Source organism: Corvus moneduloides, chromosome 6 (assembly GCF_009650955.1).
Source record: "Corvus moneduloides isolate bCorMon1 chromosome 6, bCorMon1.pri, whole genome shotgun sequence".
NCBI classification, from domain to species: domain Eukaryota; kingdom Metazoa; phylum Chordata; class Aves; order Passeriformes; family Corvidae; genus Corvus; species Corvus moneduloides.
The window spans coordinates 32,975,927-32,988,506 of NC_045481.1; the positions used below are offsets into that span (position 1 = coordinate 32,975,927).

Below are 12,580 nucleotides of genomic sequence, written 5' to 3' on the forward strand. Positions count from 1 at the left end.
CCTGTGTGTAAAGCTTTGACTGTTTGAGATAGTAGTGACATTTTACTGAAATCCAGCTTACTTTTCTCCCAAACAGTGCTAACTTGACTCACCATAAAGCTTATTTTGCCTTTTTTTTTTTGCTAAGAAATGAACACATATTCCTAAAAAACAATTTGCTACAAGCATCAAGAAAGCAACTGTACACACTTTAGTAAAATTATATAGCAATAGCTTACTACCACATATCTAATCTATGATCCCTACTGTAAGGATAATGAGTAGGCAAGGTTGCACATGGTTATACATATTTACAGTATAAAGTACTTCCAAAGGATTTATTTAAAATCTGCGAGACACAAATACCAAATTACTGCAAAGTGAAACAGAAATTCAGCAAAACTTGTTTAAAACCCTCCACACCCTCTTTTATGTTAAAGAGAACAGATCCCATTGCAGCTGAAAATAAGCGTAACCAAACCCATTTAATTTTTGCCCGTTTACATCCTGTTGTAAAAGATTATTTAGTAATACATGCATCTAATGTATAAGTTCTCATCTGTGACGAATACATTTTAGAGTAACAGCTTTTACACATCAAAACCCACAAGGAACTTGAAACCATACGCCTGAGGACCAGAAATGCAGTAAGACGAGTCACGAAGGCAGTCAGTGATGCCGGTTACCATTTGGTCTGCAGTCCCTGACCGCAAGGATGGGGGAAAAAAAAAAAAAAATCAACAAAGAACTCTAGCAACTCTCACTCACCCAGCAAAGAGCCCACGAAGATGACAACCTGCACGGTGGTGGTGAAGTGCCGGTAGCTCTGCTCCTCGCCGTGCTCCTCGCTCTCCACGCCGCCCGCCTCGCTGACATTCCCGCCCTGCCACACCATCTGCGCGGCCGAGGCGCTCCCCATCTCCAGAGCGCTGGTGACAGCCTGGGACGGGGCACGGTCGCTTTCATTCATCAACACCCAGCTTCTGTCGTACCCCATGGCGAAGTTCCCGCCTTCCTTGCTGCCACCTAGTATCACAGGTTGTCCAGCCCTTGCCTTTAGCGAGTGAATGGAGCCCACAGGCACCAGGGTGCTTCTGAGGATAAAGCCCGGTCTCTGCCTCTCGGAGGCACCTTCACCACATTCCTGTGTCCCGAGAAGCAGGGCTGGCTGTTCGCGTTTCCACCTTGTAAGTCATGATAGCCGGTAAAGAAAAGCAGAAAACAAGCCAGGCTTCTCCTTCCGGTCAGCTGTCCCATAGTTTTTGCTTCACACCGCCACAGGTCTCCTCAGCATATTTTACCGCAATAAGCGAGAGAGGGAATCACGGTCCCCAGAATCACACCCCACGCCGCGGCTCATGTTCCCACCGCCGCCGAGGGTCGCGGCGCGCCTGCCGCACACACGCACGCACGGCCACGGGCTCACAGCACAGCGCAACCGGCCTGCAAAAGTGGAGGGGCCACGAACTCTGTCCCCTCGCTCCACTCTCAGCGTTGCCGCTGGCTTTGCTCACAGCCCTGAGGGAGGAAAAGCATGGCTTTCCCTGTGGCACATCTGCTCCCGCTCTCTCCTCTGCTCCTGCTCTCTCCTCTGCTCCTGCCCGCTCTGCCCGTGGTGAGACAGGGCTCCCTCCCGACTCTGCGCGGCGCTGAATGCCGCGAAGACCCTACACAGCGTCCAGACAGGCCAGTGACTGCTCAGTAGCTTCCCCTGCACTCCCGCTATTTCTCGGGGAAAATGAACTGGGGTTTGAATCGCAAGGCGGGGACGCTCGAGCGTCCAGTGAACCGAGGCGGCTCCGTACGATCCCTGCGCGCCCCGCACTGAGCGCGGCTGGCAGCGACACTCCTGCTCCTTCGTGCTCCCACATCCCGACGCGGGCGCCAAGCTGCTGCGGCCCCGCGCTGCCGAGCCCCGCGGCGACCCCGGGCCGGGGCAGGAGCCGCAGCCCCGCCGCGCTCCCGAGGGCGGGCACGCCGCCATCACGTGGCCGCGGCGCTCGGCGGCGCCGCCATTTCGCTCGGGGGCGGCGGGAGCGCGGGGGCGCGTTTTAGACCGGTGTGTTAAAACAGGTCCCTAATCCTGATGACAGGCTTTCAAAAGACGGTGATGGGTTCTAGATACGCATGTTACTTGTTAAAATAGATTTTTTTTAAATGTATAATTTTCCAGAAAAGCTCTTCAGGGGACGTAATAAGTTCGGGCATTGATTGTACAGAAGGTGTGCATCCATATAGTGGGTACACGTTTGCCTTTAATTTGAAGACTTTAGGGGAAGTGCTAGCTAAAAATTAAGCCAAAGAGGTTTTTTCAGACACTGGACAGCCAGTCTGGAAGTGCCCCGGGAAGAGGAGCTATCCACGAGCCCAGCCCCTGCACAGCAAGGCTTCCTCAGGGACCCCATGTCCATGAGACGTATCCCAGTGACATCTGCCCAGTCTCCTGCGATGTCAACTTGGGTGATCCAGGACAGAGCTAGGTGCTGTGCCATGGGTTCAAAGACATTTGCTGACCACAGGGATAGGGAACTGCCATTGTCCCATCCCACCATAGGTCCTGGAGGCTGTTGGCCAAGCCTCTTCTTGTACCTCCGTGTGTTTGGGCCCTGCCATTTGCAGCCTCCTCTCATTCCTCTGGAAGCTCATTGCTCCAGCCTCTTTCCTAGTAATTCATGTCTCTGACTCACTCTGATTGTGGCCTCAGAATCACTCATCCCTCCTACTTTTCCTCTCACCCATAACTCATTCACCTTGTCCACCCAGTCCCATTTTTCCCCACTGTCCCAGGCAATAATCAGCAGCTTTTACCATGCTTTCCCCTCATCTTTCCTTTCCTGAGACACCTGAACAGGTTTCTTCCTCCTTTTGGTCCTCCATCATTCTTGTGGCCAATCTCTGTAAAGAATCTGACCTCAGTCCCTTCACCTCCCAGCCACCTGCAAGGTGCTTTTCCTCACACAGCCGTCCCTTTCTTCAGCTCCTCCATGTGGGATGATAACCAAGGAGCCAGGCAAGAGCTAATGCTTACTGTCTACAGGCTACACTGTGTACCCTCTACATTGTCTTTGCATCGATCTGTATAGTCAAGAAAGGATGAGTTGGCTAAAGGAAAAGGTCCTGTAGAGATAGCGTGATCCGGGTTTGACTTTCGAATGGAACAGAACAGAAGTAAGTTGTACAACTGGACCTTTAAAGGGCACCAAAGCCAAAAAAGAAATGTTTGCCTGATTAAAAGTCATTTAAATATTAAAACACTCACACCTGCATATGCTAATAAGCTTAATGAAGTACATACTACCACATAAATGACTGTATTACTCAACTATCTGCTTAGACCATGTTACAGATAACCTAGCAGGAGGGGGATCAGATTGGGCTGTATGTAAGAAGGGTAGACCTGTTAGGAGAAAGACCCTAAAAGATATTAGAGAAAGTTCACAGGCTACTCTCCTCCTCCTCCTTCCAAGTGGAGGTGCTGTGTTAGTAAGTGTCTACCTACTATTATTATTATTATTATTACTATTATTATTATTATTACTACCCAAGTTAACAATGTTATCATAAGAGCTCTACCACAGCTAGTGCATTTATTCTGACTTTGTATTTCTGTTGCTTCAATAAATCTCATTATTTGTGAATCTGTGCTTGTGGAAGTTCCCACTGAACACAACCAGACATATAATGCCAATTTGGTTATAATCAGAATAAGCCCAGCTGCACCCAGCCCCTCTGATCTCTGGGGACCAGCTGGAATGCAAGAGGGTTCATTTTCTGCCAGATTTCTTACTCTTAACACTCTGGACCCTTCCCCTTCCTCCTGCACTTCACGTAGGAAGACTGACTTCTCCTCACCATGCACATGGGGAAGTGAAAGCACATTTTCACAACTCAATTACATTTTATTTGCTTGAATTAAATTTTATAAATTTTAATGTTGTGGGACAGAGTTTTAAATTTTGTCTTAAATTTTGGAAGGGAAGCTTCTGTCCAGATGCAATGTGGCACATGTTTGGGGCAGGTGGATGTTCATTGTATTCCAGTAAGTCTGTGCTGAGCATGTGAATACGCTCTCCAGTAATGTAATTTGGTTTAGTTCTTGAAGGTTTTCACAAGGTTAGCTAGCAAAGCATTGAATAAGGTTCTTCTTCCTCTCTTCCTTCCACCTATCAAATTTTCACACTCCTGCTGAAGTGCAAGACTTTTTAAAATAAATTTTCAGAATGTTTTTATTATTATGTTATTTTACTCTTTCTTCTTGGAAGCAACAAATCATTATTAATGTAAGTAATTACGGAAAAAACATAGTTTGAGGTAGACATCTGGTCTAGAACATTTCATCTTAACTGGTTAAAATTTTACGAAGTCACAAAGTAGGGCAGCTTTAAAAGGCATGATGTTATCTGTCCCACCCACTGCAATACAGTGTAACAGGGGAGAAATCTCCCATGTGCTGGACGGTGTGCCTCACACCACGTGCTTGGGAAGTATAAACACATAATTTCTGTTAAAGGAAGTTTCGCTGACATTTCTTAATTACTTGCTGCATTGCGTCTTCTAATTGGCCCTTCTTGCTGTGTCTTTGTGCGGGAGAAAAGATGAATATGTGGCCTAGACACTTTTATTTCCAGTTTTTAACACAGGGAAACTTTTTATACAAATTGATAATGAGAGCGCTCAACTGCACCAGAGGAAACTCCAGCGATCAGTTACAGTGCCCCAGGTCACAGCTGACTGAGCAAAAGGACGTCTCTGTTGTTGCTAAATAAACACTAAACAGCTTTGGTCATGCATTTCCCACCAAAAAGCAGATGAGATAGAAAGACCCTGCTGCCGAAGACGCATTCTAGGAATGGTAAGGAAAAGAGACCTGCATCATCACAACAGTGATACAATTTAACACTTGGTTTTAGTTAGATACTAACGACATTATTGAAGTGCAACTGAAAGATAAAGTATGCATGGAACAAGCTTTCAATTTCAGAAGGACAAATTGAGGGCTATAGAAACCGATCGTAAGTGTAAATGAGTGGTCTCTTTTTAACAAAAATTCTGTACTCGAAGGTCAGGGAGTAAAGGGAAAATCAACAAAACTCCATTCCTAGATCTTGGTGCATGGTAGCAAGCTGCAGTCTACTGTAACATTTTTCTTTCCCTGGGGATTACTCCCTTAATAGATAAGCTTGTATGTATGAATTTACTTGGGGTTTCTTTATGAAGATCCCAAAACTTTAAAGGCTCCATCCTGTGGCCGTCCTTTCCAGTAGTAACCGTATGAGGTGACAGAAGGAAAGCACGTTTTCTTCTCTGGTTATCACTGCTCCCCTGACAGCTCTCAGCTGCCTGTCTCTGGCAGGTCCCACCAAGCATACCCGGGGACTAAGGGGTATTCACCTGGTCTGGCCTCATTTTGTGTTCGTAGTTCAACCAGACAAAGACTGTTCACGCTCCACCTGCTATTAGTCACTACAGCAATTGTCGGTGGAAACCTTTTTATAGTTTTCACGGGAACTTGTATCCTGCCCCAGCTCTACATGAAATCTATTCTGAAATTCTTGGCTATTTTTTCCCTTTTGTGAATCTTTCTGAAGGTCAGTTTAAAAAAATCTACACAGTATCCAACAGTATTTGCTGTGTATTTCTGTATTGCAGATATACCTGGAGGTATATCTTGAGGGAGTTCAGACTGGACATTTGAAAATGTTCTTCACCCAGAGGGTGATTGGTCACTGGAACAGGCTCCCAGGGAAGTGGCCATGGCACCAAGCCTCCCAGAGTTTGGACAGTGCTCTTAGTCACACTGTTTAGTTTTAGGAGTCCCGCGAGGTGCAGGGCACTGCACTCGGCGCTCTTTATGGGTCCCTTCCAACTCGACCCGTTCCTGTGGACGAGCCGCTGGGCCCCACGCGGCGGTGGCGGCCCCGGCCCCGGCTCCTCCTCCTCCTCCTGCCGCCGCGGCGGAGGCGGTGCCGGGCCGCGCTCCGGCACCAGTTCCAGGCTGGCAGCGCGGGGGGCCCGCCATGGCCGCTGCACGCCCCCACCGGCGCCGCTGACATGGCGGAGCTCGCCGGGGAGCCGCCGGAGAGCTACCAGCTGCGGCAGGAGAACGAGCTCCAGGTGCTGGAGTCCATCTACGGGCAGGACTTCCAGGATCTGCGGCAGAGCCAGGCCTGGAAGGTAGCGAGCGGGGTCGGCTCACAGCGCGCGGGGCGGGGGCGCAGCGGGCCGGGCCGGGTCCCGGTGCGGAGCGGGGCTGGACGGCGGCGGGGACGCGGCTGGCGCTGCCTCGCTGCTGCCGGTCCGTGTCTTCCGCGCCTGCCGTGTCGCGGCTCTCGCTGCGTGCCCGCGGTCCTTCCTCCAGCCCTGCAACCGGCCGCCTTTGCGATTAATCCTCGAGATAGACGCGCTCGCTCTATAATCAGTGCTGTGCTCGTAAATCGCATTTTAATTAATTGTCAGGCTTTTAAAAAATTGTTTCTTAATTCATTCCTTAAGCTAGTAATTACATACCTGTTCAATTAATTCATCTCATCGGTATACATGATGATACTTGCATAGTTCTTATATGCTGTGGTTTTGTCACAGTGCAGCTATTTCCGTGATAATAATTTTGCTTTCATTTTTATAGGTTTGGGGTTTTTCAATTACAACTAGTTAGTGCTCAGGTCTGGTACTTACTACTCTCTTCCATTTGTCTTTCGTGTCCACATTTAATTGATACTTCCTTTCCAGCTGTGTCCGTGATACTGTTTTCCTGTACCTGGAGTTAATGGTCGCTCTGTTCTGTTCCACAAGTTCACTTTTACTGTTGTTTCTTTTTACATTCTTTTGTCTTGAATGTCTACACAATATATTCTCTGCTTTCTTTTGTGCCATAGACTTGAACTTAAATTTTTTGCAGCAACTAAGGACTTTTTATGAACTTCGGTTTTTTTTCTCTTTTTATGAACTTTGGTAAGAATAAGTAATTTGTTGGGTTTCCAGAAGGGTTCACTCTGTATTGAAGGTCATATCTGACATCCTCTTGACTTGGCATGTTCTCCTCCTTGCTAGAAAAGCAAAGGGGGTAGTTACCATCTGTTTCTGTATTTGTTATTCCATGTGGTCTTACTTCCCTATCTGCTTTTCATGTCACTGAGGGCTGGGTTGTTTTGTTGTTGTTTTTTATTGTTTGTTTTTAAACCTAATTGAAAAGAAAAAGTTGGGAATGCTTATATGGGCATATTTTACTTTATTTTGATTTTGAGTAGGTGATTTGAACAGGTTGGGGATGAGGAAGGCAATGCTTGTTAAAATTCTGGTTTATGGCAAAACACAAAATACAACTACAAAAAAATTACTGTCCATTGGTTTGGCCATGTAAGGTGTATATCAGTGCGACATTATGGTCCGTTGCCATGTCAGAAAATAAAATAATGCCTAGTGTTAATGATCTAAACACAAAAGCAAAAATGCTGTTTTTAGAATGAATGCTTTAATTTGTGATATAAATGTGTTAAGTTTATTTAATTTTTTTCTACTGCTACCTTACAGTAAGCAGAATACAAAAGCTTTATTATAAAACTTCATTTTTGCTCAGTCTGAATCATCTTTCTAATGACTTTAACTACACTTATCTGAAGAAGTTGTAAAAATATGCTGGATAAACCATGATAGTAAGTGGACCAGCTCACTCCTATTGAGCAATGTCAACACATTAGCATATTTTTTTCGTGGTTTGGATGGTCTAAGCTGTATTCTACTATAATATAGATTGAGAGTTGTGTGTTTTCATTAAAACAAAACCAAACAACCATTTTCAATCAGAAGTTTTGTTTTGTATTTTAGGTACGACAGCCTCCTGAAATTAATTTAGTTCTGCGTCCTCAGGGATTGACTGGTGCTAATGAAGTGTATGCCAAAGTTGACTTGTGGGTTAAGTGTCCACATACTTACCCTGATACGTAAGTGAACATTCAAATATAACCTTTTTTCTCTGCTTTCCGTAGTAAAGTGTAAGTTGAAAAAAACATGGAGCTTTATTCATCACTCTTAGTCTTGCTTTCTGCATGTCAGTATTTATTAAGCTTGTGGTATTTTATAATATGCAACTCTAAACTTTGCACCTGAATTGGATTTAGTCTTTTGTGCAATGTAGAATAACAGGGATGAGTTTGTCAGTGCAAGACTGCAGCCCCAGTTTGTAGCTTGGAGATACATAAACACAGGTGTACCTGCCACTATCTTAGTGCCCTTGTTAAACTTCTTCAACTCCTGACTCTTTCAGCTAAGACCGACTGAATTTCCTTTTGATTCAAGGCCATCTGCTGTTCTGTTTTCTGCTGGATTACCTTTTGGAAGAGTTCTCCATAGAGAATGTAGAAGGGGTTGTGGGTGACCAGCCTGCCCCAGCATTTTGTTGGCAAGTGATTTCTGGGTGAACTGTTGGTGCCCCATTTTGTTCAGTCCTTATACCACTGATAGTCCAAAGCATAACTCCCTTCAGTCCATCCATTTGTGCTGTGGCATGAGTGCTGTAGAAGGGAAATGCTGTTCCTTACTAAGTAATTGTTCAGTTATACCCTATAGCAAGGACATAACAGCTACTCTCATTTTTTTTTCATTTTAGTTTAAAAGAGCATACCTACAGATATTTTGTTTGTTTACCTTATTTTAAATATTTTTTAAATTTAACTAGTATTTATTTATTGCATTTGTTTCTTGGGGTTTGTGTAATCTGTATAGTGGTGATAAATAAATTTTAAACATCTAAATGTTATGCTAGTAATATTTTAAATGGCTTGTTCAGTAAGTTAGTGGTTAAGTGCTGGATTATTAGAGTCTGCAGGGTTTCTTTGGTAGTTCTACTGTTAAGTGTAACCAACAGGTAATCTGGTAAACCAGAAAATTTGATGGTAGGGAATTTAATACAGTATTTCTGGCTTTATCTTGTATATGTAGTATTTATATTCTGCTTCTTTGACCACTGACTAATTGCCAAGTAACTATGAACTCTATTCCTTTTCCCTCACACACTGTTTTTATCAACAATCTGTTGCTTTTTACACTCAGTTTTTCTAATAAGGGCTTTTTTATGTTTTGTTGCCGTCCCTCAGAGTTCCTGAAATACAACTAAAAAATTCAAAAGGCTTGTCAAATGAGAAAATAAATGAGCTAAAATCCAGACTAGCTGAACTGGCAAAACAGCGCTGTGGAGAGGTAAGAGCTTTTCACTTCCTTGAGAAATATACTCTGGACTTAAGTAGTTCTAAAAACGTATGGTATAATATAGTGAAATACATCCACATTGGAAGTGTAAGTTGCATTGCTTTTAAGGAAGGAGGGACTGTCTTTCTTAGGAATGTTTCTAATTAATGGAAGTCCAGTCTGTGAATCCTCTTAAAATCCAGTGCATGTATAAATGGTGGAAGCTTTATTCCTGTTTAAAGGTTCACGTTATTAGGTTTAAAGGTTCTAAGTTATTTGGCAGTATGAAAAGCAATGATAACTGTAAAACTGAGAGCTTTCTTCACTTTTCAGATTAATTTGAATATTGTAAGAGGCTGTATCTGTTTAGGCAAACAGTGGTTACCTGGGGAATTTTTCCATGTGATCTTGTTCACCTAATGCTGAACTGAAGGATAAGAGACCTTTGTTCCAACACCAGCTCAACACTTCGTAGCACAGTCACTCCATGCCATTGTGCCTTTTTTTCTTCTGTGTTTAGGAGTAGTGATAGTTGGGTTGCCCTGGAACAGGGTAAAAAGAGAAAGATGGAGAAATATGTGAAGCTTAGCCCTTGTATCTATTTTAAGGGATTTTGTACATCCTCAGGTATGTTTAGTATTAATGATATCTTTCTGTTGTTGCTGAGGACTGAAATGATTCAGAGAATTATGAGCAAGCAAAGAATTCTTGGTGAAAGCAGGGGTTTTGGTGTTTCTTACTGCTATTTGGAAATATTGCAGGTGAACATGCTTGAATAGCTCCATTTGCCTTTTTACAAGTGAGAGTTACACAGCTGTGTACATTATAATAGGCTGAAATGGGACAATATTTTGCTTTCAGTTTCCCAAGCCTGTCAACTTTACAGGTTTAGCAAGAGCTATCTGTCATTCAGTCCTGCCACATCAAGCCTTTTTTTTCCATTTGAGTACTATACTTGTATTTTGATTGCCAATTTTTCTGCAGATACTTTCAAAATAACTCTTTTAGCCAGATTTGTTTTGTTCATTCTGTTCAATAACCAAGAATTTCCTCAATTTTTTCAGTATCTTTGGAAATAAGCAGTTTAATGGTGTATTCTGGAATTTAGGGAGTGGGCTTTGTTGTTTGCTGGTTTTTTCTAATGACAGTGCTATGGACAATTCATCGGAAGTACAAGGGTTAAATTCTCTAAGTAACCACAAAACCATGCAATATATACTTGGTCTGCTCACAACGGACCCCAAGAGTTATCAAATCCCAATTTGATTTCTGATCTCACTGAAAGGACCTAAAATATATCATACATCTTCCTAATGTTGATTTTCCAAAGCAAGAGTCATGCTTGCTCCAGCAATGTGTAGATGTGTTTGTGAGTTACATGTATGTACATGTTTTGTATGAATGGCATATGCAGTTGCATTTATTACTGAATTACTTTATCTGCAGCAAAAGGGAGATAATTTTTTGCTCTACGTTGACAGCTATGCCTTATTAAATTCTATTCTGTGATATAGAAAGTTTTTCAATACCTCAGCCACCTGTTCAGACTGAACAGCAAACTGTTGGTGTTTTTTTTAATTATTGAAGCTTCTCTTGGTGGTTTTTTTTTGATACATATGTCTACATGCAATGATTGCCTTGCCTTCTGAACAGTAACCTGGGAAAGATATTTTAGTTGCACATGTCAGATTTATGCATGTTGTGCTATTCTTTCTATTTTGAATTGCCTCCTGGCTTCATTCTTACTTTCAAGCAGGGGATTCAGTGTTTGAGAATCTTCTAAATGTCACCCTGTTACAGGCAGATGGTACAATTTAATTTGGCTGATCTCCCACCTGTACATGCAAATCCTGCTCAGTGCTCCTGCTGACTGCACCTTTGTTCTGGACTATTCTTTAATTTTAGAGCTAAGATGGTCTATTAGCAGTGTAGATTGCTTGAATTAATAAGGGGATGCTACTAGACTGCTGAAAGCTTAAGCCCTGACAGGTCAATAGATTATCAATACATACACAGGTAAACAGTAAGTGAAAATTGATTCCAAGCTGGCAAGCCATATAGCAGAATTCAGCTGAGCAGAGTTTTCAGTTTTCTATTTTAGTAGTCGTGGTTATATGAATATGGAATGCCTTATGTGACTTACAGTTCTAACTGGGGGACTGCTTTGTGTAGGAAGGGTTGGATTTGCTGTTACTAGAGAAATAAGTAACTATTTCGTAGCAGTAGGTGCACTAACAGATAAGTGCAAAAGATTTGTTTTGTTGTAGCTCGTATGTCATAAACCCATATCTTTGGGAGTAGAAAAATCATGCCTAAAAGAAGATGAGAATGTGATTTTTAAATTTTACTTTTCTTTTAGAAAAATAAGATGACTTGGGTTGTCTGACTTCCAGTAATTTTTGCAATCTTTTCTACTGTGGTCAGGGATTTTTCCTGTTACAGTTTATTAATAAATAGAGAAATATGGTAAATTCTCCTTGATAAGTAAAAAAATTGGCCATCATGCTTCTGCTGTGTTGCTTTTTGGGTTGGGTATCATTTGGCTATCATTTGACTCTGTATGTCATTCATTTTTTTTTTTTTCAGGTGATGATATTTGAACTTGCTGACCATGTACAGTCATTTCTCAGTGAGTATAATAAACCACCTTCCAAGTCTTTTCATGAAGAAATGCTAAAAAATCATCAAAAAGAACAGGAAAGATTGGCTCAGGAGGAACTGCGTAGGGCACAAGAAGTTAAGAGAAGAGAAGAGCAGGAGGTAAGAGAAAACAAAGTATGAATAACCATATATTCTCATAATAACATAATCATGATTTTAAAATCACTCTGCATAATGGTGAGTTTTAGTGAGTTATTAACTTGTCAGACCTGCCAGTATGAGTGGATCAATATGTACTATATGAACAATCTGCTGCTGTAATTGTAATATTTTAATGATGTGGTTTTAACCCTGGGGAATATTTATGCCTGAAACAAACCTAAATGTTGATTTCTCATCCTATGCAAATCACTTATCAAGAGGACCTTATACAAAAGTGTAAGCGAATGTGCATATTAAATGCATTCAATCTTAAACTAGGAAGCGTTAGCCAGGCAGACAGGCTATCATACCTTCTTTTGCTCTTAGGGTGACTGGAATATTCACTGTGACAGACATCTCTAGAGAGCACCAAATTTAATCTAAGGAGAGGTCACACCACCACCATCCTTCACTAGAAATGAAGGGATTCATCCGAGTCTCACAGGGGCTGGTAGTGTGAGGTTTCCGCTCTGTGGGGAATATGGATAGAATAGCTCTGGTTTTTAAAAGATTGTTTGGGTTTATCTCCCTGTCTTTTTTTGTGTGTGAAACTTTATTTTTGGGTCTGGCAGTAGAAGTAATTTACAATTCCATTCTCCTATATCATACAATTGAT

At 42.6% G+C, this 12,580-nt stretch overlaps 2 protein-coding genes across 3 annotated transcripts in view; one reads left to right on the plus strand and one right to left on the minus strand.

Annotated features, from left to right (window-relative positions):
• Window positions 1-1,870, minus strand: part of GPR176 (G protein-coupled receptor 176) — a 37,074-nt gene extending 35,204 nt beyond the window's left edge. The window contains exon 1 of one of the 2 annotated variants that reach the window (XM_032110891.1): window positions 748-1,870. In XM_032110891.1, coding sequence (XP_031966782.1) covers window positions 748-976 — 229 coding nt within the window. In that variant the 5' untranslated portion in view covers window positions 977-1,870. The remainder of the gene's footprint in view (window positions 1-747) is intronic. The other variant, XM_032110892.1, reaches the window with a different exon arrangement.
• A 512-nt stretch (window positions 1,871-2,382) lies between these two features.
• Window positions 2,383-12,580, plus strand: part of EIF2AK4 (eukaryotic translation initiation factor 2 alpha kinase 4) — a 41,519-nt gene continuing 31,321 nt past the window's right edge. Inside the window, exons 1-5 of the mRNA XM_032113168.1 lie at window positions 2,383-2,439; window positions 5,791-6,153; window positions 7,804-7,919; window positions 9,072-9,174; window positions 11,749-11,922. Of these exons, the coding sequence (XP_031969059.1) occupies window positions 2,383-2,439; window positions 5,791-6,153; window positions 7,804-7,919; window positions 9,072-9,174; window positions 11,749-11,922 (813 nt within the window). The remainder of the gene's footprint in view (window positions 2,440-5,790; window positions 6,154-7,803; window positions 7,920-9,071; window positions 9,175-11,748; window positions 11,923-12,580) is intronic.